General features: G+C 49.2%; 1 protein-coding gene across 3 annotated transcripts in view; it reads left to right on the forward strand.

Annotated features, from left to right (window-relative positions):
• The window catches only part of LOC144733845 (scavenger receptor cysteine-rich domain-containing protein DMBT1-like), a 148,708-nt gene that overhangs the window by 39,941 nt on the left and 84,560 nt on the right, over positions 1–24,207 (forward strand). For all 3 annotated transcript variants that reach the window (XM_078615848.1, XM_078615850.1, XM_078615849.1), the window contains 2 exons: positions 11,559–11,591; positions 23,544–23,582. In XM_078615848.1, the coding sequence (XP_078471974.1) occupies positions 11,559–11,591; positions 23,544–23,582 (72 nt within the window). The remainder of the gene's footprint in view (positions 1–11,558; positions 11,592–23,543; positions 23,583–24,207) is intronic.

Here is a 24,207-nt window from a genome sequence, read left to right on the forward strand (position 1 = left end):
CTTCAGGTACCCGTGAACTAACAATGAATGGCAACAACCGTATTAGAGCCCTATTTTCATGGGCATTTGCACCTATAGTTCTGAGATTAATGTAGTTTTGAGGGATTGCTTGAGGGCTGTTGGCTTTGTCCGAGCCGTTATATGGTAAACGTGTGATTAACTCGTTAAGCACAGTCAAACTGAAGTACTTTTTCTTGGTGAAAATCTGAAAACACAATGCTAGTTCCCTTGGGACAATGCCTTCCAAAAGGTCATGTAGTATATCTGGTGGGTACCCAGACTCAAAATGAAAGGTATTTCATTTATCAGTCAATGGACACGACCGCTTTACGCCAAGGCAATGCGTAACATTTAGATTTTCTCTCACAGTTTGCACATGCAAACTATGTTCCTTCTTTGTCCGAGGTGGAAACACTCCGGTCCGCTCTTCGTGTGTCTGGTACTCTGAAGAATGTCCAAGACAAAATCTACAGATGTACGGCCCCGTGAAACGTTCAACTAGTCCACTGATCGAATGTGCACGGAGATTGTCAGCTACAACACAATATACAGTCCCTTTAATTTTTTTTCCAACACTGGAAATGAAAATCCCTTCCTGTTCTAGAAAGACAAGAGTGGTTCCAAAACTGCTCTGTATTCAAACTGTTTGACATCAACAGCTTTGCAAAGTAAAGCTAGGTGTATTGACGTTCATGCAGATTGCAACTCGGTTGGCACATTTGCCAAAACCCAATAAACAGCTGTTATTTTGTGTTTTTTCCCTCAAAGTTCCTCGTGGGTTACACACCTGAAAGTCGTCAACGTAAAGGATTATAGACAGTCTTGTTTCTTCCCCAGCATAAAAGTCATTTTGTTGGAAGGATTTTCCATCAATAATTTACTTAATATATCCAGTACTATTTGATTTTCTGGATAAGATTATTCTTGCAATGTCTTTATTCTTCAAGACTTCCTGCAAAGTCTGGAGAATAGGCACATATTGAAAGGTCTTGTTCTTTTCAGTATCAATAATATATTGAATGCTATCAACACACTGGAAATGCACCTTGAAATACTTTCTTCTCTTAAAAGCCAAACCAAGTGGACCACCTGCTCTAAGTGCTGTACTAATGGGATGGAAATTGCACAACTGCTCTGACAACTCAATTACGATGGCCTGGTCAACAATGCATTTATTCAACTTCAATGTTCAATCTAGTATGTTTCTAACAACTGCAACTGATGCTGTAAATGAAATGAACTGAAGGTCTTCAACCAAAGCATCAATGCACTTCACTGAGGCATTATAGATGGTTTCTAGCTTCAGCAGAAGCAAGCCAATTCTTTGAAGAACTAAGTATGATGCAATTTCCTGTTCACAATCTAATCTAGTGCCCTCACCATCACTGGTCTCTGGTAAATCAGAATGGTCAACAGTCTGATTATGGCGACTCTCATACACGTCTTTCTTAAAATCACTCAAAGAATAGCATTTGTGTCTTCTGCTTTTGTGTTTTAGAAATGTATTTTATATATTTGTCTGAAAGTTGCATCCTTCAAATACACAAAAGACAGTTTCGTGGCTCTTCAGATGATTTCTAATATGCTGAAAGTTGTCCTTCTCTATAGAACAACAAGCATTGCAAACTAAACACTTTAAAGCAGAGATGTTTCCTGACCGTAGACTTTCTTCAGCTGAATGGTATCTGGACAAATGTGTGCAAAGGGCACTCTGCGTTTTAAATGTCCAAGGGCAATTCTCATAGGCATGGCTGGGATTGCCCATGACCAAATGTTGCGTGTTGTAGTCTGTAATGCTTTTGTAGATTTCCCTTTGTGGCAGACAAAGACTTGCAGATCTTACACTTCCATTCCATAAGCAAAAACCTGAGGCAGATAAAAAGTCCATGTATCAGATGCAAGGCCACCAGGTATCTAATCACATGAGGACAATATGAGCACATTTACAAGATAATTCCTTATTATTTTTAATATTCAAAGTTTAATGCTCAAATTTAGCAAATCAACTTCTTACTCTTAGGCTTTTTCGGTAAAGCCACGTTGGTAAAAATAAAAATAACAATAGAAATAAAATAATAAATCACGACGTTTCGGGCGCAACACAGGCGTCCGTCATCAGGTGGGACAACCACAGCAAGAAACAAATGCTGAAGTGGGCAAAAGAGCTACTGTAACAAGGGGCTATATAGCTGTAATGCGAGCAAGGATTGAGGGGGGGGCGGAGTCTGGGTCACGTGGGGAGAGATGATTTAGGGAGAGAACCGGAAGGGGAAGGGGGAGTTGAGACGGAGTGAAACAGGAGGAGGCCACGCTGGGCAGTACGGAGAGAGTGGCGCGGTTGCCACCCGGTGGGAGACGTCGACACCGTCAGCCATCGGTGTCAGACGCAGAGAGCTAGCGGGCTGTGGGAGGCTAGCTGTATATGGGGCAGCAGTGAAACTAGAGAGCGGAGCAGCGGTGTGGCTGCAAGGCGGAGCAGCAGGGAGACTGCATATGGGAGCAGCAGGGAGACTGCATATCGGAGCAGCAGGGAGACTGCATATCGGAGCAGCAGAGTGGCTGTGGAGAGATCGTCGGGAGAGACGCAGACCTGAGCGAGGACGCCGTGGTAACGAGATTCTACGAACCCAATAAAGGACAACAGAGATCGACATATGAGAGAGAGTCCTTTATTACATAGGTAAGAGACGGGGGAGAAGCCAGGGAGGAGAGATAGAGGAGGGGGGGTGGAGTGGGCGGGGCTGGGCTGGGAGTAGGAGGAGGAAGACACTGGAGAGTTTAGGGGGGTTTTGGCTGAGTTTAGGGGGGTTTTGCTGAGTTTAGGGGGTTTGTGGCTGAATTTAAGGGGGGTGTTGGCTGAGTTTAGGGGGGTATTGGCTGAGTTTAGGGGGGGTTTGGTTGAGTTTAGGGGGGTTTTTGGTTGAGTTTAGGGGGGGGTGAGGGGCGGGGGGGAGGGGGTTATCTGAATGTGGTAGCCAGTGAATGGAACGTGTTGGGGGGGGGGGTGGGCGGGGCTAAAAGATAATAATCAGTGTACCTCGACTACGGGTTGTAACCGGTGTTGGCTGACAATCGAAATACAAAAAAATTAACCCGTAAAAACAAAGTTTTTCACTATAAATCCTTTATATGCGTGGCGGCTAGAGTCCTCTCGTCCTCTGGCTTGAGATGGCTGCCACCTATGGGTCAGATGAATGCCTGCCACCATTAAGCAATTGGTAATTAAATATAATTTATTTTTTCCTAAAATGTGTAAAATTTTGGAAAAAAAAATTCACGAAAATACATTGTCACGCACAACGAGTCTGTGTGCAAAATGTCAACTCGATTGGATCACGGGAAGTGGGTTAAAAAACGACCGAAAGATTTGCACGGTCGTAAGCAAGCAAGCAAGTGAACTTAATATAAAGGATTTAAAAAGGCGGTGCTGTTTAACGCTAGGGATGTCAACACTCGGTAAAGTTGAATAGTACCTATCAAATAAGATGGTACAAATATGGTACAAATATGTGTAGTTAAATCTTTTTCACATGGTTAATAACATAAAGATGTTACAAATATGTGTAGTTACATCTTTTTCACATGGTTAATAACATAAAGAAAAATGTATAACATAAAGATGTTATTAACCATGTGAAAAAGATTTAACTACACATTTGTACCATCTTATTTGATAGGTACTATTCTACTTTACCGAGTGTTGACATCCCTAGCGTTTAACAGCACTGCCTTTTTTGTTTTTCGATTGTCAGCCAACACCGGTTACAACCCGTAGTCGAGTTACACTGATTATTCTCTTTAAGCCCCGCCCACCCCCCCCAACACGTTCCATTCACTGGCTACCACATTCAGATAACCCCCTCCCTCCGCCTCTCGCCCCCCCCCCCTAAACTCATCCAAAAAACCCCCCTAAACTCAACCAAAACCCCCCTAAACTCAGCCAAAACCCCCCTAAACTCGGCCAAAACCCCCCTAAGTTCAGCCAAAAACCCCCTATACTCAGCCAAACCCCCCCCCTAAACTCAGCAACCCCCCCCCCCCAAACTCAGCCAAAACCCCCTAAACTCAGCCAACACCCCCTTTAAATTCAGCCACAAACTCCCTAAACTCAGCCAAAACTCCCTAAACTCAGCCAAAACCCCCCTAAACTCAGCCAAAACCCGCTTAAACTCAGCCAAAACCCCCCTAAACTCACAAATATGTGTAGTTAAATCTTTTTCACATGGTTAATAACATTTAAGATGTTACAAATATGTGTAGTTACATCTTTTTCACATGGTTAATAACATAAAGAAAAATGTATAACATAAAGATGTTATTAACCATGTGAAAAAGATTTAACTACACATTTGTACCATCTTATTTGATAGGTGCTATTCTACTTTACCGAGTGTTGACATCCCTAGCGTTTAACAGCACTGCCTTTTTTGTTTTTAGATTGTCAGCCAACACCGGTTACAACCCGTAGTCGAGGTACACTGATTATTCTCTTTAAGCCCCGCCCACCCCCCCCAACACGTTACATTCACTGGCTACCACATTCAGATAACCCCTTCCCTCTGCCCCTCGCCCCCCCCCCTAAACTCAACCAAAAAACCCCCCTAAACTCAACCAAAACCCCCCTAAACTCAGCCAAAACCCCCCTAAACTCGGCCAAAACCCGCCTAAGTTCAGCCAAAAACCCCCTAAACTCAGCCAAACCCCCCCTAAACTCAGCCAAACCCCCCCCCCCCCAACTCAGCCAAAACCCCCTAAACTCAGCCAACACCCCTTTAAATTCGGCCACAAACCCCTAAACTCAGCCAAAACCCCCCTAAACTCAGCCAAAACCCCCCTAAACTCAGCCAAAACCCCCCTAAACTCAGCCAAAACCCGCTTAAACTCAGCGAAAACCCCCCTAAACTCACCCAAAACCCCCCTAAACTCTCCAGTGTCTTCCTCCTCCCACTCCCAGCTCCGCCCACTTCCCCCCCTCCTCTCTCTCCTCCCTGGCTCCTTCCCCGTCTCTTACCTATGTAGCCCCTTGTTACAGTGGCTCTTTTGCCCACTTCAGCATTTGTTTCTTGCTGTGGTTGTCCCACCTGATGACGGACCCTCGTGTTGCGCCCGAAACGTCGTGATTTATTATTTTATTTCTATTATTAATTTTATTTTTACCTACGTGACTTTACCGAAAAAGCCTAAGAGTATGAATCCTTGTGTAATAAAGGACTCGGTCACAAGATGTCGCTCTCCGTTGGTCCTTTATTTAGATTCTTCTCCTCCGCACCCCGCTGGCCTCCTCCTCGGACCAGCATCTCCTCTTGCGTGCCACGCACCCCCTGCTAGCCCCTCCGCTAGCCCCGTGCACCCTGCACGCTCCGCTAGCCACTCCGCTAGCCCGTGCACTCCGCACGCTCCGCTCGCCACTCCGCTAGCCCCGTGCACCCCGCACGCTTCGCTAGCCACTCCACTAGCCCCGTGCGCCTGGCTGACGGTGTCCCAAGCCCCATCAGCCACGTGGCTGATGGTGCGGCGGCCACCCAACGTGGTCCTGCCTCTTCACTCCATCGACGACTCGCCCTGATCTCTTCCGGGCTCCCTCCTATAACCTCTCTCCCACGTGACCCTGACTCCTCCCTCTCGGATCGTCACATCCGGCCTTCCCATTTATGCTCGAATTACATGACCCTCCCCCCAAAAGAAAAGCCAGCCGTCCTCGGCTGAAACAGGACAAAATAATGCGAGCGACAACATGACCATCAGGAATCACCCCAGACACAACGGAGATTATAACAACACAAGTAACGAAAGGGGAGGGATGAGGATCCGGTACAGAACACCGGCCCGTCCTCCGCGCAACAAGCAACAAGAATTAAGAATGGAACAATGCACAACAACGGCAACCGACACGCAAGAACGGCTGACGCGCATAAACCAGGAATGCGGTGTCTTAGAGCGTGTCCGTGTTGCTGGTCTATCCGCCTGGCTCAAGTCCAACTTCAGAGAGCAACTGGTAGAGCAGGAGTGACGAACAGATGCTCCACTCCCCCTTCAAGTCCACATCCGGTTAGCACAACCGGTAACACCCAGTGTGGCAGGCGACGAAGATCTGTGACGAGAAGGAGAAGCCAACCCCTTGAGGCACAACACAACAAAACGCACATCCGCATGTCGTACACGACAGCCACCCGGCCCCAGGGTAGTGGAGATGATCGATATCTGGCCCGCGTAAGGAAAACCCCAATAAATACCCAAAATAGACGCGATGGATGCCCCAGTATTTACATTTAAACTAAAATATTATTTACACGTGGCAACAAAATTTTTCCTGCTCTTGCCCACCGGCAGTCGTGCCTTGAGGACCAGCACAGACATCTCACGTACACAGCATCTACCCACTGTCACTCTCAACACAGCCCCCAGCCGCACACCCTCGCGTGGAGAGAGCCACGCTCCGCAGCGGTAACATTGAACTCGCCCTCACCCTCACCGTGGTCGTCCAACCACAGCAACGTCCACTGGCCATACACTCGGCCAGTGCAATTTCTGGGACGAGACAATGGCACATCGCAACAACTCAGCCACGCTCCATCCCGTACTATCCCATCACCAATGGACACACGCCAGCATCTTATAGTCTGACGCTTTACAGACAAGGGAAGGTTCATCCCTTGGCAAGGCCAGACCCCATCGACCCCCCCCCCCCACGGGGCAATGTTCCCTTATACATTCAATAACGTCCTAACCCAGAGCGGAACAAGTCCGCGGCCTTATCCGCTGGAGGACCCGCAATGGGAATCCCCGCCCCATGCTAGCCAGGTCACCCCGTTCGCTGCCACGTAACAGAACCTCTACTCCTGAATCCCGTGAGCCCCCGGCACACCAGGTTCAGTCTGCCACCGCACAACTGAACCACGACTCCCCGAGCCATATGAGCACACGGCCCATTAGTTTGAGACAACCCACGGAGTGTCTCGCCTCCGGGCTGTCAGGTCAGCCATCGGCCATAGGCCGGTGTGACCACAACTCGAGCATCACCCACCCAACAATGGCAGGCGTATACTGGTGAAATATTTGCCCCAGAATAGAACCCAGCCAGCATCTCTGTCCCAAATGCTGGTGCAATGACACGCCCCCACCTTAGTCAGACACGGGCCCATTATGCTCCTGTTACCCCGATGGGCGCCAACACGCCAGCATTGCGCACAACACGCAATGCACGCACACAAGTTAGAGCGCAACACAAGAGTCAAGGGATGACATCTATAACCACATCCCCGCGGCTCGACGTGGAAACTCAAAATGGTGGCGGCCCGCGCGAAGCGCCCCACCGAGGCTTCTCCTGCGCGCTCAAAATGGCGGCCCCCTGCGCCAAGCACATCCTCGCGATTTCCCACACACGCTCAAAATGGCGGCCCCAATGTGCGATCACGTCGCCAGTTTTCCCCGTGCGTGCACCCCAGCTGCCCTTTGCTGGGGGTCACAACACACACCCCTGTCACGTTTTAACAACCCCCAACGATAGGACACACAGCCGCAGCTCGCTGCGCACAGCAGGCGTATCGGGGGAATTTTTACCCATATTTGACCAAGACACATTGCTCACACACACCAACTCGCAATGCAACCCCTGGCCGCATGCAACCAACAGAAAGAGCGACGCCACTTGGCGACTATTTATGGCCCCATCTCACAACACTCGCAATTTGCTTTGAACACACACGCAATCTCGTGTACATGAACATCCATACAACCAAAATTTTTTAGGTCCCCCCCGAATTTACCAATTTCCGAACAGGTGCGCACAATTAATAACAATCCCGAACCCAATGGTCAAACAATGCACCGCACTCCGTATCCGTACAGAAAACAGTCTATACAGTACATGCAGTCAGCATATCGCGATTACAATGTACATTATGCACAATCGCAAGCAGAGTTGCAGGCAGACACACCATTAACTCTGTCGTACCTTGCAGCAACAACAAATGTTTTTTTTTATCAAAATAAACACGTCGCACACAGCAACCCACGGGATGGTACAGCGCGGGATACACGACGCAACCAAATTAATAATTAACTTCGCCATCAAGATAACATCTCCATGCCGCAACACACACACACTAATTGACACCGAGCAAACTAGCAGATAGCGCGTCCATCCACAACACACACACACCCACACAGCCCGAACCGCGCTCCGAATGCTCGAGACATGACAACAATCGCCCCCCCCGCACACGCTAGATGGGTGAGGTGTGTTAAGGCCGGGTGCATATCGTCACGACTCGCCCGGGGCTGCAGCGAGCAGAGGGCGGCAGGGTGGTGACTTGAGACGCCACACAGAACTCGGACGGTGAGCGCGGCGTCCTCCCGCGCCTGCTCCGGTGTCTCGCACACGAGCCAGGACGGGAGTGCTCCCGCCTCGGCAGCAGCAGCGTCGGCGTCCTCTCCTTGCGGCTCCTCCCCGCAAAACAGCAGCTCAGCAGCAGGCCGCACACCACGTGGCGCCTCCCAGATGGCAGCGCACGGCCGCCTCTCCGCCGCGATGTTGAAGATGGCGGCGGCTTCCCGCCGCGGCGGCGACAAGATGGCGGCTTCCCGCCGTTCGTCCCCGACCACACCCAAGATGGCGGCGTCCTGCCGCGTGTCGGAGAGGGCGGGAAGCGTGGGCCAGGCCCCAATGGCGGACGGCTCATCCCCACTCGAAGGCTCACCGCTTGCAGGCCCGCCGCGTGGCCGATCCGGCATCGTCGCCGGCGCCACCAGGGTGACAAAATCCAGCAGAACGGCCCGCAGCGATTCAAGCTGGACCGCCACGTGGTCGCTGGAGGACGTGCGCCGGCGGCCGTTTCTTCGTCGTTGGAAGACGTAACAAGTGGGTTACGCTTTTTCAAGTTCTCGGCCATCTTCCTCGATGTTATTTAGCCTTGAAAAAGTCCACTTCTGACTCCAATGTAATAAAGGACTCCTTCACAAGATGTCGCTCTCCGTTGGTCCTTTATTTAGATTCTTCTCCTACGCACCCCGCTGGCCTCCTCCTCGGACCAGCGTCTCCTCTCGCGTGCTACGCACCCCCTGTTAGCCCCTCCGCTAGCCCCGTGCACCCCGCACGCTCCTCTAGCCACTCCGCTAGCCCCGTGCACTCCGCACGCTCCGCTAGCCACTCCGCTAGCCCCGTGCACCCCGCACGCTCCGCTAGCCACTCCGCTAGCCCGTGCACTCCGCACGCTCCGCTAGCCCCGTGCATCCCGCACGCTCCGCTAGCCACTCCACTAGCCCCGTGCGCCTGGCTGACGGTTTCCCAAGCCCCATCAGCCACGTGGCTGATGGCGCGGCGGCCACCCAACGTGGTCCCACCTCTTCACTCCATCGACTCGCCCTGATCTCTTCCGGGCTCCCTCCTATAACCTCTCTCCCACGTGACCCTGACTCCTCCCTCTCGGATCGTCACATCCGGCCTTCCCATTTACGCTCGCATTACACTTACAGTCACGAAAGCTTCAAATCTAGAATCATCAACTTCTTGTTACTCACATCAGCTAGCTAGCTAGCAACTACACAACAAGCTAGCCACAACGTAAAGGTGACGTTAACTAACTGTTGGCAAGCTATCTAACGTTTGCATACTGTACTTACATCAACACATAGATATAATATACTAGAGGTGTAACGGCAGGTACATGACTTTCGGTTCGGTACGCGCTGTGATCAGAATGAATATAGTCTAGTTTTAATCACGCACGTTACTTTTTTGAGTGCAGAACAAAAATTATAGTGTCATTATTTTAGTCGAATCAGACTGACTTCGAAAGGCCTAACGTTGTGCTAGTTAATTCTGATATACGTTACAGCCAGTTAAATTGGCATGCTGGTAACTTGCAGTAACGTAAAACAATGTTCAACTGCTACCACAACTTTGTAAAAAAAATGTTCGCTAAAATAATTAAACATGTCTTACCTTTGGGAGAATAGCAGTCCCTGAAACGTGTATGTGGAAGGTGATTGATATCCACGTGGCGCGAAAAAATGCCTTGAGTTGGGGCGGAAGTGTAACGTAATTAAATTAAAAAACCTCCCGATTAGTAAAATTTATAAATTTTTTGCATACTTTCCTGATAAAATACAATTAAATTCTACTCAGTTATTGATGGTTGATTTTATTCGAACAAAACTGAGTAAAATACAATAAATAAATAATAGAAATGTGTTGAATTCAGCTCAATGTGATTACAAACTCCACATAGTATTTTTTATGTATAGGCTACTCTTATATATTTATTATTATTTTGCCTCTTATAGCTTGGTACCGTACCACTTTCCGCAGAATTTGACTCTGCAGTAACCCAAAGTACGTTTTGAGTAGTGTTTTGAGCAATGTTTACAGCGTGGTATTTTATATATTAAAGGGGAGGCGCCCCCCTGCATCACGATTTACTGCTGGAAGACAAAGGCGGTTGGTGAGGCTCTGATCCTATGGAATACATATTATCTTGGTCGTGTGTGATTGACCTGTTTCGCATTGTATTTCTTCCGAATGACCCTCGGTCTAAAACTTCATGGTTGTTATTTATTTTATTGAATTTCTTTCTACGTGACTTTACCAAAAGAACCAAAGATAATTATTATTTGGCTCATGCCTCACCAAGATTTGTGTTATACCATAGTTACCACAGGTATTCCGAGGGTTTTATTAACCTTTGATCTCCGTCTGTATCACCAGGGATCCGTGCTTATTCAAGTTATATTTTGATATCCTGAGTTTGACGAAATAGCTAAGCTTCGACTTTTTACTGTTGAAAAAATAAATATCACCAGTTGCAATGTTCCCCGTCCCTGTTGCTCTCGCCGTCCGTCCGAGGAGATCCGTGGCCCCTGCTGTTTGTCCGTGTTTTATGGAGGACTTTGAAGCCCGGTAGAGATTTCCCCTGAATCCCACTATACCCCCGCTCCTTGCACCGGTTTTTTTTATTACATTTTATGGCTACTTCCTTGCCCCAGCTCTACATCCAGGTCAAACTTATAAAAACAATAGGCAGAATCATTGTTAATATACATTTTTGGAAAAAGGCATATATATACAACACACTTCACGTGGCCTCAAAGTGCACCTGGCCTGGCACAGGTGCCGTGGTGACATCACCGTCACTTAGCAAATAGCGGGTATTGGTGTGTGCATGTGCTCCGTGTGTGTGCGTAATTGTGGCAACTCGTTGCCCCCCCCCCTTCCGACTACCAGCTAGCATCAGTAACTGAGATAAAATATTTTTTTCAATTAATGTTTATTTTAAATTGCATTTACTATAAAACATGTTTTACAGTGTTACATGCAAATGTTCAAGTATGAGTTTAATAATGCTTTCCTTTTTGTTGAACTGGAACACATTTCATAAACACCACCATATGGGAATTTAAATACAATGTATTATTGTGATCCGATTTACGAACCGTTCTACTTACGAACAGGTCTCAGAAACGAATTATGTTCATAACCAGACCATTTAAACCTGCTGCTCAAGAAACCAGACTTTACTAATTCCAATGACCCAATTATTGTTTATTTGATTCTCTTTCAGCCTTCACAACTTCAACTACATCTGAATCAATGAGTAAGTACAATTTCACTCGTCATTTTACGTTGAGGTTGGTTTATCAACGCACATTCAAACTCTAGAAAAAAATACTTTAAAATGTTTAAGTAACACAATAATTATCATACCTCATACGGGCGGAGGTAGCACGTGGCAAACAAGATCCTATTCTTGAACTAATATTATTTCTATGGATATGGGTTGGGGTAGTGATAGGGGCAGTGGGAGGAGGAGTGATAGGGGTAGCGACCTATATTACATCTAATCTCAAACATTCTAAGAGAACACCGAGTAGCAGCTGTCCCTGTGTAAGCACACAGTGACTCAGCACCAGCGTGCAAGTGGGCATTCATTATATCAGGAGGTCCAATGTTTGCTATATGTTATCCCAGTCGAGCAATTTGTGGTGTCCTTTCTCAACTTTGTCAAATAGACTGACACCAGCACACAAACATGATTTAAATGTTTTATTTACTTCCATAGTGAAGCAGATGACATATAATTAATGGTTAATACACCCAGGTTAATACACCCAGAGTATTAACCAGGCCATCCTGCCAGATTCGAACTGCGGACATCTGCAGCAAGCGGCGAATGTACTACTGTTTGGAGATGTCACCGAATAGAGGTGTCGACCACGAAGAAATACTACACTTTTTGTTTCCCCCCCCCCTTTTTCGATGGCCAAGTGCTTCGTAAAACACTGATGATGATGATGATGCAGATTATAACTTTGATGACAACTACAATGGTGATTTTAATGAATATCGATAAGTTATAATAATTTCAACTTGGACCGTACACAATATTTACCCACTCTCCAAGAGAGAGAGAGAGGGAATGACTTGGAAGTGCAAGTCGCCGCATGTGAGTGGTATGGTAGCTGCCAGGTGATGAGCGGCACTAAATCCCCCCCAAGCTCTGTGGTCCTCTATGTATGTAGGTGTTATTGGCCAATGAATGAGTGTTTACACGTGGGAGAAAAACCAAACAACACAGAGAAAACTCACGCGTGCAAGGGACAACACTTTATCCCAAACATATTATTCATTAATTACGTTGTTGAGCCAGCCGACCAGGATTGGGAAAAACCACGCCCACTTTTTATCCAGTCTTTATGTATCTCTATGAGTCACTCTGTATTTATATGTATAGTAGATTATCGATTATCCGGCACACAATTATATACGGCTTCCAATATTTTCCTGCGGTCCCAGGCTGATCCGGCGAAACCGGCAAAACAGCTCCAAAGGCTGTAACCAATCCAGCAATCGGCACAGTGTGCCTGACAAAAAAAGTAGCTATGCCCGATTTCAGTATCAAATATTATATACAGTACATTATAAACTACATACAACAACTTAAACAATCCATAATAGAGGTTTTTTGGGTTATAATCGCGTAAATATATAAATGTGTACTTAAAACCCGCCACCACCCGACATCCAACTCGTAAGGGTTGTCACGTAAACAGGTACATGCCAATTTGTCACATGCTAGTGTAATGGGTTCCGGAGACACTTGTAGAGGTAACTTCTTTATTACAATCCAACACTCCAACAGTCCTGATCCCCTGTTACAGCCGAGGTACACAGCCTAGATACACTACTCTGGCTACGCTCTGGAACTCGCCCTCACAAGGACGTAGAGCCGGGAGTTCCAGAGTCCCACCACTGGCTCTCACAACATCCCAGTGTCCTGAGATGGCTGGTCTTGGGTCTTGGGTCTTGAGCTACAACTGGCCCTGATCGTCCAGGGAGCTCCCCTTTTATGCCTAGTCCCCAACGAGGGGTGGGGCCGTGTGCGCCCCCAGATATCCCACAGAGCACACACAGCCCCCCCCGTTGTTGGCGCCAAGGGGCTTAAGCGCCTGGGCCGCCCGGGAACCCAATGCCTGGCGCCAAGAGGCTTAAGCGTCTGGGCCGCCTGGGAACCCAGCGCCTGGCGCCAAGGGGCCCAAGCGCCTGGGCCGCCCAGGGTCCCAGAGCCCCCAGCAGCCCCTCCCTTCTTATGTCACTACACTAGTGACGTGCTAGTAACGAATTGGCATGTTCTGTTTACGTGACAACCCTTACTAGATGGCTGTCGGGTGGTGGCGCGTTTTAATGACACATTTATATATTTACGCGATCGAACCCAAAAAAACTCAATTATGGATGATATTGGTCGCGAAAGCCTACGTGTTAACTTAAACAATGACAATACTGAACGCATATAATTTTTTCATGCAATATAACAAATAAAAAACTTAAAATATACAGTGCCATCCATCAAAAAGTTATTCGACTTTCACTGGAGCACCGATATAAAGACTGCATCAGTCTGGCAATTGTCAAAAACAAATAATTGAAACAAGAGTGTATAGTACGTATATCACTCCATTCAGAATCTTCGAGATTGAGTCGTAATTATGGTACAGTAAAAAGGTAACTTTTTAGAGTAGGATATTTATTTTTCTCTATTTCTACGTAATAATTTGTGATTATCCAGCATTTTTGGAAATCCAGCACCCCTTTTTCCCGCTACGCCACCAGATAATCGATGATCTGTATCTCTGAGGCGTTATGTATTTGTAGTGAGTCCAACTGAGTCGCAGATGTTATCTTGGGAGCAAGACCTTTTATTTACATTAACACCAACACAACATAATGTAACCTACACTCGGGTGTTGAACGCCCATCTAACTACGCTATGGCATAACTAGACACGATCCCGCTATCCCGGTCCGGACCACAAGCTGGGTCCCGGACCGCGTGGCTAAAGGCTTTTTCAACCCGATGTGAATCTTCTCTCACCAACAGACAAGAACCCTGGGCCCCTCACGGACCCCCGTTATATTGGCCTGGGACGGGGCTGGCTCCGTCTCTCGCCCCGCCTACCTTCTCGATCTCTCGAGCTCTTTTCCAAAGGCTCCCCGAGAGCTCCTTTATACCACGTGACCGCCCAGTGGCCCCTGTCCACCGGTGGCTCCCCTCCAATATCATCCGGTCACGTGTCGGCAGGTCAACCAGCATATCATGCCCCAATGTAACCCTGCTGGCTGACACTCTCTTTCGCTCCCTCACCGGGAGCCCGCACCGCACACTGTACATGGTGTCCTCGCGGTAACCAGTGCTCACCCAAGCCCCACTAGGGCTGCTACTATGCCCAGTAACCGGGCTACTCATAATGACAAAATAACATCTGCTGTGGCCTTGCAGGCCCGGAACCACACAGTGACATTCCCAGTCACTACATATTTATGAGTTTATATGTCTCCATGAGTATATCTGTATCTCCATTAGTCTTTATATAGCTTCATCTATCGCTATGAGTCTATATGTGAGTTCATTGTGTAATAAAGGCGATGTAGGTCTCCGTTTGTCTTTATTTTGGTTCTTCTCCTCCGCACCCCGCTGGTCTCCTCCTCGGACCAGCATCGTCTCTCACGCGCCCCGCGCACTCGCTTCCTCCTCAGCTCCTCCACTCGTCCTTCACCCCGCTGGTCCTGACAAGGGACCAGCGTCTCCTCTCGCGTGCCACGCATGCCCTGCTAGCCACTCTGCTAGCCCCGAGTGCCCCGCACACTCTGCTAGCCACTCCGCTAGCCCCGTGTGTCCCGCACACTCTGCTAGCCTCTTCGCTAGCTCCATGTGCCCCGCACACTCTGCTAGCCACCCCGCTAGCCCCGTGTGCCCCGCACACTCCGCTAGCCACCCTGCTAGCCCCATGTGCCCCGCACACTCTTCTCTCGCTCCGCACACCGCTAGCTGACGGTGTGCCAAGCCCCATCAGCCACGTGGCTGATGGCGCGGCGGCCACCCAACGTGGTCCCGCCTCTTCACTCCATCGACTGGCCCTGATCTCTTCCGGGCTCCCCTCTATAACCTCTCTCCCATGTGACCCTGACTCCTCCCTTCCGGATCGTCACATCCGGCCTTCCCATTTACGCTCGCATTACATGACCCACCCCCCCTGATGAAAAATCTAGCCGGTCGGCTGCAATAGGATAAAATAATGCGAGCGACAACCAGACCATCAGGAATCACCCCAGACGCAATGGAGATTATAACAACAACACAAGTAACGAAAGAGGAGGGATCAGGATCCGGCACAGAACACCGGCCCGTCCTCCGCGCAACAAGCAACAAGAATTAAGAATGGAACAATGCACAACAACGGCAACCGACACGCAAGAACGGCCGACTCGCCTAAACCAGGAATGCGGTGTTTTAGAGTGTGTCCGTGTTTCTGGTCCATCTGCCTGGCTCAAGTCCAACTTCAGAGAGCAACTGGTAGAGCAGGAGTGACGAACAGGCTCTCCACTCCCCCTTCAAGTCCACATCCGGTTAGCACAACCGGTAACACCCAGTGTGGCAGGCGCCGAAGATCTGTGACGAGAAGGAGAATCCAACCCCCTGAGGCACAGCACAACGAACGCACATCCGCATGTCGTACACGACAGCCACCCGGTTCCAGGGTAGTGGAGATGCGAAATCCGCCCCGCATAAAAAGAACCCCAATAATTACCCAATTGCCCCAGTATTTACATTTTAACTAAAAAAATATTATTTACACGTGACAACAAAAAATGTCCTGCTCTTGCCCATCAGCAGTTCTCCCTTGAAGACCAGCACAGACATCTCACGTACACAGCATCTACCCACTGTCATTCTCAACAAAGCCCCCAGCCACACACCCTCTCGTGGAGAGAGCCACGCTCCCCAGCGGTAACATTTAACTCGCCCTCACCCTCACCGTGGTCGTCCAATCACAGCCACGTCCACTGGCCATACACTCGGCCAGTGCAATTTCCTGGACGAGACAATGGCACATCGCAAAAACTCAGCCACGCTCCATCTCGTACTATCCCATCACCAATGGACCCACCCCAGCATCTTATAGTCTGACGCTTTACAGACAAGGGAAGGTTTATCCCTTGGCAAGGCCAGACCCCATCGTCCCCCCCCCCCCCCCCCACGGGGCAACGTCCTAACCCAGAGCGGAATAAGTCCGCGGCCCTTCCCGCTGGAGGACCCGCAAGGGGAATCCCCGCCCCATGGTAGCCAGGTCTCCCCGTTCGCTGCCACGTAACGGAACCTCTACTCCTGAATCCCGTGAGCCCTCAGCACACCAGGTTCAGTCTGCCACCGCACAACTGAACCACGACTCCCCGAGCCACATGAGCACACGGCCCATTAGTTTGAGACAAACCACGGAGTGTCTCGCCTCCGGGCTGTCAGGTCAGCCATCGGCCATAGGCCGGTGTGACCCCAACTCGAGCATCACCCACCCAACAATGGCTGGCGTATACTGGTGAAGTATTTGCCTCAGAATATAACCCAGCCAGCATCTCTGTCCCAAATGCTGGTGCAATGACACTTCCCCCATTAGTCAGACACGGGCCCATTATGCTCCTGTTACCCCGATGGGCGTCAACACACCAGCATTGCGCACAACACGCGAGCTCAAAATGGCGGCCCCCTGCGCCAAGCGCATCCCCTCGATTTTCCGCGCGCACACAAAATGGCGGCCCCCTTGCGCCGAGCGCATCCCCGCGATTTCCCGTGCGCGCTCAAATGGCAGCCCCATGCGCCGAGCGCATCCCCGCGATTTCCCGCGCACGCTGAAAATGGCGGCCCAACGTGCGAGCACGTCGCCAGTTTTCCCCGTGCGTGCACCCCAGCTGCCCTTTGCTGGGGGTCACAACACACATCCCCCGTCACGTTTTAACAACCCCCAACGATAGGACGCACAGCCGCAGCTCGCTGCGCACAGCAGTCATATCGGGGGAATTTTTACCCATGGTTGACGAAGACACATTGCTCACACACACCAACTCGCAATGCAACCCCTGGCCGCATGCAATCAACAGAAAGAGCGACGCCACTTGGCGGCAATTTACGGCCCCATCTCGCAACACTCGCAATTTGCTTTGAACACACACGCAATCTCGGGTGCATGAACACCCATACAACCAAAATTTTTGGGTCCCCCACGAATTGACCAATTTCCGAACAGGTACGCACAACTAATAACAATTCCGAACCCAATGGTCAAACAATGCACCGCACTCCGTACCCGTACAGAAAACAGTCTATACAGTACATGCAGTCAGCATTTCGTGATTACAAGCGTACATTATGCACAATCGCAAGCAGAGCTGCAGACATACACACCATTAACTCTGTCGTACCATGCAGCAGCAACAAAACATTTTTTTTCAATTAACCACGTCGCACACGGCAAACCACGGGATGGTACAGCGCAGGATACACGACGCAACCGAATTAATAATTAACTTCGCCCTCAAGATAACATCTCCATGCCGCAACGCACACACACTATTTGACACCGAGCAAACAAGCAGATAGCGCGTCCTTCCTCAACACACACACACACAACCCGAACCGCGCTCCGCATGCTCGAGACATGACAACAATCGCCCCCCGGCACACGCTAGATGGGTGAAGTGTGTGTTAGGGCCGGGTGCATATCGTCACGACTCGCCCGGGGCTGCAGTGAGCAGAGGACGGCAGGGTGGTGACTTGAGACGCCTCACAGAACTCGGATGGTGAGCGCGGCGTGCTCCCGCGACTGCTCCTGTGTCTCGCACACGAGCCAGGACGGGAGTGCTCCCGCCCCGGCAGCAGCAGCGTTGGCGTCCTCTCCTTGCGGCTCCTCCCCGCAAAACAGCAGCTCAGCAGCAGGATGCACACCACGCGGCGCCTCCGAGATGGCAGCGCATGGCCGCCTCTTCGCCGCGTTGTTCAAGATGGCGGCGGCTTCCCGCCGCGGCGGCGACAAGATGGCGGCTTCCCGCCATTCGTCCCCGACCACACCCAAGATGGCGGCGTCCTGCCGCGTGTCGGAGAGGGCGGGAAGCGTGGGCCAGGCCCCAATGGCGGACGGCTCAGCCCCACTCGAAGGCTCACCGCTTGCAGGCCCGCCGCGTGGCCGATCTGGCATCATTGCCGGCGCCACCAGGGTGACAAAATCCAGCAGAACGGCCCGCAGCGATTCATGCTGAACTGCCACGTGTCGCCCACGCCTTCCATGGTCGGGACTCTCACTGCCGGAGGAAGGTCCTCTTCATCTTGTGAAGATGGTGCAGGTATTTTCCTTTTCTTGAGATGTTTCGACATCTCGTTCCTCTTCTGACACCAGTGTAATAAAGGACTCGATCAGGCGATGTAGTTCTCCGTTCGTCCTTTATTTGGGTTCTTCTCCTCCGCACCCCGCTGGCCTCCTCCTCGGACCAGCGTCGTCTCTCATGCGCCCCGTGCACTCGCTTCCTCCTCAGCTCCTCCACTCGTCCTTCACCCCGCTGGTCCTGACAAGGGACCAGTGTCTCCTCTCGCGTGCCACGCACGCCCTGCTAGCCACTCCGCTAGCCCCGTGTGCCCCGCACACTCTGCTAGCCACTCCGCTAGCCCCGTGTGCCCAGCACACTCTGCTAGCCTCTTCGCTAGCCCCGTGTGCCCCGCACACTCCGCTAGCCACCCCGCTAGCCCCGTGTGCCCCGCACCCTCTTCTCTCGCTCCGCACACCGCTATCCGATGGTGTGCCAAGCCCCATCATCCACGTGGCTGATGGCGCGGCAGCAACCCAACGTGGTCCCGCCTCTTCACTCCATCGACTGGCCCTGATCTCTTCCGAGCTCTTCTCTATAACCTCTCTCTCACGTGACCCTGACTCCTCCCTTCCAGATCGTCACATCCAGCCTTCCCATTTATGCTCGCATTACAATTGTATTAAGTTGTTGAGTCACCTGGCTAGCATTGGCAAAACTTAGCCCACTTTTTACCCAGGCAACTGAACAACAGCACAGATGAACTTCGTGTTTCTAACCTAACATAAAAAAAAAATTCAAGAATCACAATTAAGAGAAAAACAACATATATACTATTAAAAATAATTAAAATAACAAAAAAATGAAACTTTAAATTTTAATTAAATAACATGTTCTGTTTAAACAGGGGAAAGAGTTAATTTTCCTTCAATCTGTTAAGGAGATTTAATTTAGTGTGCTCATTAACCCTTACCCATTCCTATTCCCCGCATACATACGTCATTGAAAAGAAATTGAAAGAGTCACAGGGTCATGTGGAAGGGCATGTGGTACAGTTTGGTGTTCACTATCATAGAGTGCGGTCTTGTCGGTACAGTTTTTTGCAGTGTTTTTAAAAACAATGGCGCTATGCCTCTCTAAATAAAATTAACGCTGAACAGCTTGCATGTTCCAATATTCAGCGGTGAACGGAACCCACCCTGCAACTTACAGACATCTCTGAACGGGAGGTTAAGGTGCTTCGTGGAGATTCGACAGGTAGAGTTCATAATTGTTGAACTGCATTCTCCCCGCCAGGCAGGATATAGAACCTAGAATTAAAATGACAATCTTAATTTAAACTGCAGGAGGAATCCAATTAACTATGGAGCTCGGTATGGGTAAATCAATATGTTACAATAACACAATACAAAACACGATAGGAGTGCAATTCCTGCTTATTTTTCATTGATAAATGCATGCTTGGGCATGGCAGAAAAACAAAAACAGCCCCAGACCACAGCAAGACAACTCACAGTCCCTCAATAACAGTACACATTCAAATTAAAATATCAATATGTAGTGACATCGCTCGATGTCACCATGCTGTAGGTGCAGTACTGGCCCTAGTGGGCACGGTGTGTGTCGACCTGAAGGGAAGGTCAGGTAAGGCCATGACAGCCTAATTGACCCGGGAGGACACGTGACCGGTTATAATGACAGAGGATCACTTGATGGAACCGAGTTTCTTCGTGAAGGTTCTGGAAAAGGGGCGTGGCCAGGGGCGGAGTCGGTCACGCCGGACAAAAATATAAGCGGAGTCCCGAGAGGGAGCTGGGCTGTCCGTCCCGGGGAGGAAACCCTTTGTCTACTATCTCCAATCTCCAAGTCCTCCAGCACGTGGACCCGGGCAGAATGCTGCTGGTCCTGGTCCGAAGTTTATAGTTACCTTGTAAACTGTGTAGTTAGCCAGGGTGGTTACCACCCTAGGTTGTTGTCATGTTAATGGGAAAGTTACCCCTTTGTGTTGAAGTAATAAATGCGCTGTCTCCGAGTCTAAGTGTGCGACTTAGTTAAACCCACTACAAATACACAGGTTAAGATCAAGGCTAGAAATACATTGGCCAATGTGGTTGTATCCAGCACTAATATTCTCATCATCATAAAGATCCATGGGCAGATAGTTCATAGGTGTACACTGCACATAATCTTCTGCTTCAGGATATTTTTGGATGGAAGATATTATTTGAAGGAAGATGCAAGGAGAAGGAGTTTCAAATCATTTGCGTGATCCACCAATCTTTGACTCCACTGGGCTGGTTGACAGACATGCACCACCACTGCCTAGATTATAAGTTGATGTAGCCATCAGGAAGTGTAATTTAAGAAGACTTTCAGGACCTCATAGGCCCCTTCACATAAGAAGATACACGAATATAATTGACGGGCTGCCTGGTCACGGACAAAGGTCGGAGACTTCCAAGACCGTTGATGGTGTCTTTATCCTGAGGTTGAACAGCCCCGCTCTCTGTTCACGCACCGCTTATAACTGCCCCCCTTCTCGATCCTTCGGGAAGGTTCAGTCCCCCAAACCACGTGACCACCGAGCTCCACCTTGGGGCCCCTAGCTCCCCTCTATCCGGTCACGTGTCCTGTTGGGTTCACGCAGCGTGTCACGGCCTGACATGACGCCCGTGACACCCGCCTACAGCCCCCATACCGAGCCAACACAGTAGATAGATAGATCGTTTATTGTCATTGTCACCAGTACAACGAAATTTAAAATGCTCACCAGTCAGGGCATCATTCATAAATTTAAATTAAATAAAACAAGAAAATAAAAATAAAATTAAATGAAAGATAATCAATTTATACTATATATAAAAACAGCCCAAGTATACCCACATACCCACATAAGGTTACATTTTGTCATTGCACATCTCTATTTCACATTCAATTGTAAACACTGTTACTTAATAATTAATTAGCATTATTGAGTGTGGTGATCGCTGTAGGATAAAAGCTCTGTTTGAATCTGTTTGTCCTTGTTTTGACTGATCTGAATCGTCTGCCTGATGGCAATAGCTCAAACAGTGAGTGTCCAGGGTGTGAAGAGTCCTTTAGAATGATCTGTGCTTTTTTGATGCAACGTGAACTGTGTAGTTCTTCCAGTGTGGGGAGATGGCAGCCGGCGATCTTTTGGGCTGTGTTGATGACCCCCTACGCTCATACAGTCCCGACACAGTAGTGACGACGTATGTCACTACATATGTGTAGTGGCGATACGCGCTGGGGTAGCGATCAGGTGCCAGCGCGTCGGGATTGGATGTGTGTGTGGTGACGTGCGCTGACGGTGAGGGATCAGGGGTCAGCGCGGGATCGTGTGTTGTGTGGTGCTGATTGGCTGGGTGCCGGTGACGCGCTGGTGTGGGAGTAATCGGGTGGCAGAGCGACGTGATTGGGTGATGAGTGGAAACACGCGCTGGGGGAAAGCGGATCGTAGAGATAGCGCGTCGTGATTGGTTCACTAAGGAGCGATGCTCACATCGAGGTCTGCATCCGCTCCGTCTCCCGGGAGGAGGGACTATATAAGGTGATGCGCAGAGGCGCACGGAGAGAGTGTAACCAGCGAAGACTGAAGACGGAGAGGAAGAGACAGGGCCCTGCGGTACCCAGTCCTGCTGTCCTGTGAGGACCCGGACTCTGTGTAACCCAGAGGCGGAGTGTAGGGTGAGCATGCAGTGTCAGCATGCGGAGTGTGTAGCCAGAGAGCTAGAGTCTACACGAGACGAGTGATGTGTGTAGCCAGAGAGCTAGAGTCTACACGAGACGAGTGATGTGTGTAGCCAGAGAGCTAGAGTCTACACGAGACGAGTGGAGTGTGTAGCCAGAGGCATAGGGTCTACACGAGACGAGTGATGTGTGTAGCCAGAGGCCTAGAGTCTACACGAGTTAAGTAAAGAGTGTAGCCAGAGGCAGAGAGTCTACACGAGTTAAGTAAAGTGTGTCGTCGGAAGAATAGAGACCACACGTTGTATTGTGACAAGTCAAGATTTAATAAAAGGTGTGTTACCCGTCAAGAAGTTTCCTGCCGTCATTTCCGATACTTCATATGTAATACACCTTATCCACATATAGTGACATCGCGGATGTCACTGTGTGGTGCCGGCCCCAGAGAGGCACAGCATGCGATGCACTTACATGGCGGATATCACGTATGTAGTGACATCGTGGATGTCACTGGGTAATGTCGGCTCTAGCGAGGCACGGCGTGCAATGTATTACCATCACGGATACCCCGAATATGTGGGTGTAGTACCAGCCCTAGACGGGGCTCGGTGAGCACTGAGTCATAGTGCTCAGTGGCACCACGCGTGGCGTGCAGTGCTGACTCCTATAGGATGGAGTGTGAGTGTGTCAGCCATGAAATGAGGTTACCCCAGGCCAAAGCACTCTGGTTGACCCTGGAAGGCATGTGACGGGTAAGATTTACACAGAGGCCCCAAGTGGGGGCTGGGGTGGTCACGTGCCGGGGCGAGATCCTGCTAGAGGGTTCGAGAAGGTGGTCATGGCCAAGGGCGGAGCTAGCCACGGCCAGCGAGAATTTAAACCGGGTCGCCGAGAGGAACCGGGGTTCTGCGTTGCTGTTGTCATCTAAAGATCTACGTTCTACGCCCATAGGTTCTTATCTGGTAAAGAGGCAGTTACCCCTTTGTGTTAAGTGTGTTGGTTTTAATAAATGTGTTGCCTCCAAAGAGTACGTCTGCGACTCAGTTGAATCCACTACACATATTTAGAATCACTTTAATTGACCGATGTAATTATAATAATGTAATAATGATATGGTTAGGTATTAATGGGTTTACAATTTGTCCATGTATTTTAACTGCCTTTTGTAATAAGTAAATAAATCGATGAACATGTACTTTTTGCTTCCTCAGCATCTACTGTTTACCCATGGAAAATAACCAACTCATCAAGTAAGTGTTTTGCACTAACATTACATTCATGATATCATGTTTACCATCTGTATTATTAGTTGCATGATTACCGATACCCCAATGAAGCCCTCATATTTTTATCATATATAAGTAAGAAAGAAGGCAGTCGGGAACACATCCCCATATACACAATGGTATGATGACCCCTTTTAGTGCTGATTCGATTAGTGCTCATTTCTATAGGAACGCATTTTGAGTACTAAGCGAGGTCTGACTGTTTAGAAAAGTAAAAGCGCTTCAGCAGTACACATAAAGGCCAGATGGGTTGATGGCCATGGGGCAAGACTGTTGAACGAAAACACACTGTTTTTTTTACCAGATAAAGCCCACTGAGCTGTAGCTCTTTTTCAGAAGCGACCTGGCTACAAATTATAGCTCAGTAGCTTATCTTGTGGAAATTTATAGCAGCCAAATACTCGAAATAAATGTGGAAACAGTGAGGGTAAAAAGTATTTGATCCCCTGCTGATTTTGTACGTTTGCCCACTGACAAAGAAATTATCAGTCTATAATTTTAATGGTAGGTTTATTTGAATAGTGAGAGAGAGAATAACAACAACAAAATCCAGAAAAACGCATGTCAAAAATGTTACAAATTGATTTGC

Source organism: Lampetra planeri, chromosome 48 (assembly GCF_965212315.1).
Source record: "Lampetra planeri chromosome 48, kcLamPlan1.2.h2, whole genome shotgun sequence".
Lineage (NCBI taxonomy): Eukaryota > Metazoa > Chordata > Hyperoartia > Petromyzontiformes > Petromyzontidae > Lampetra > Lampetra planeri.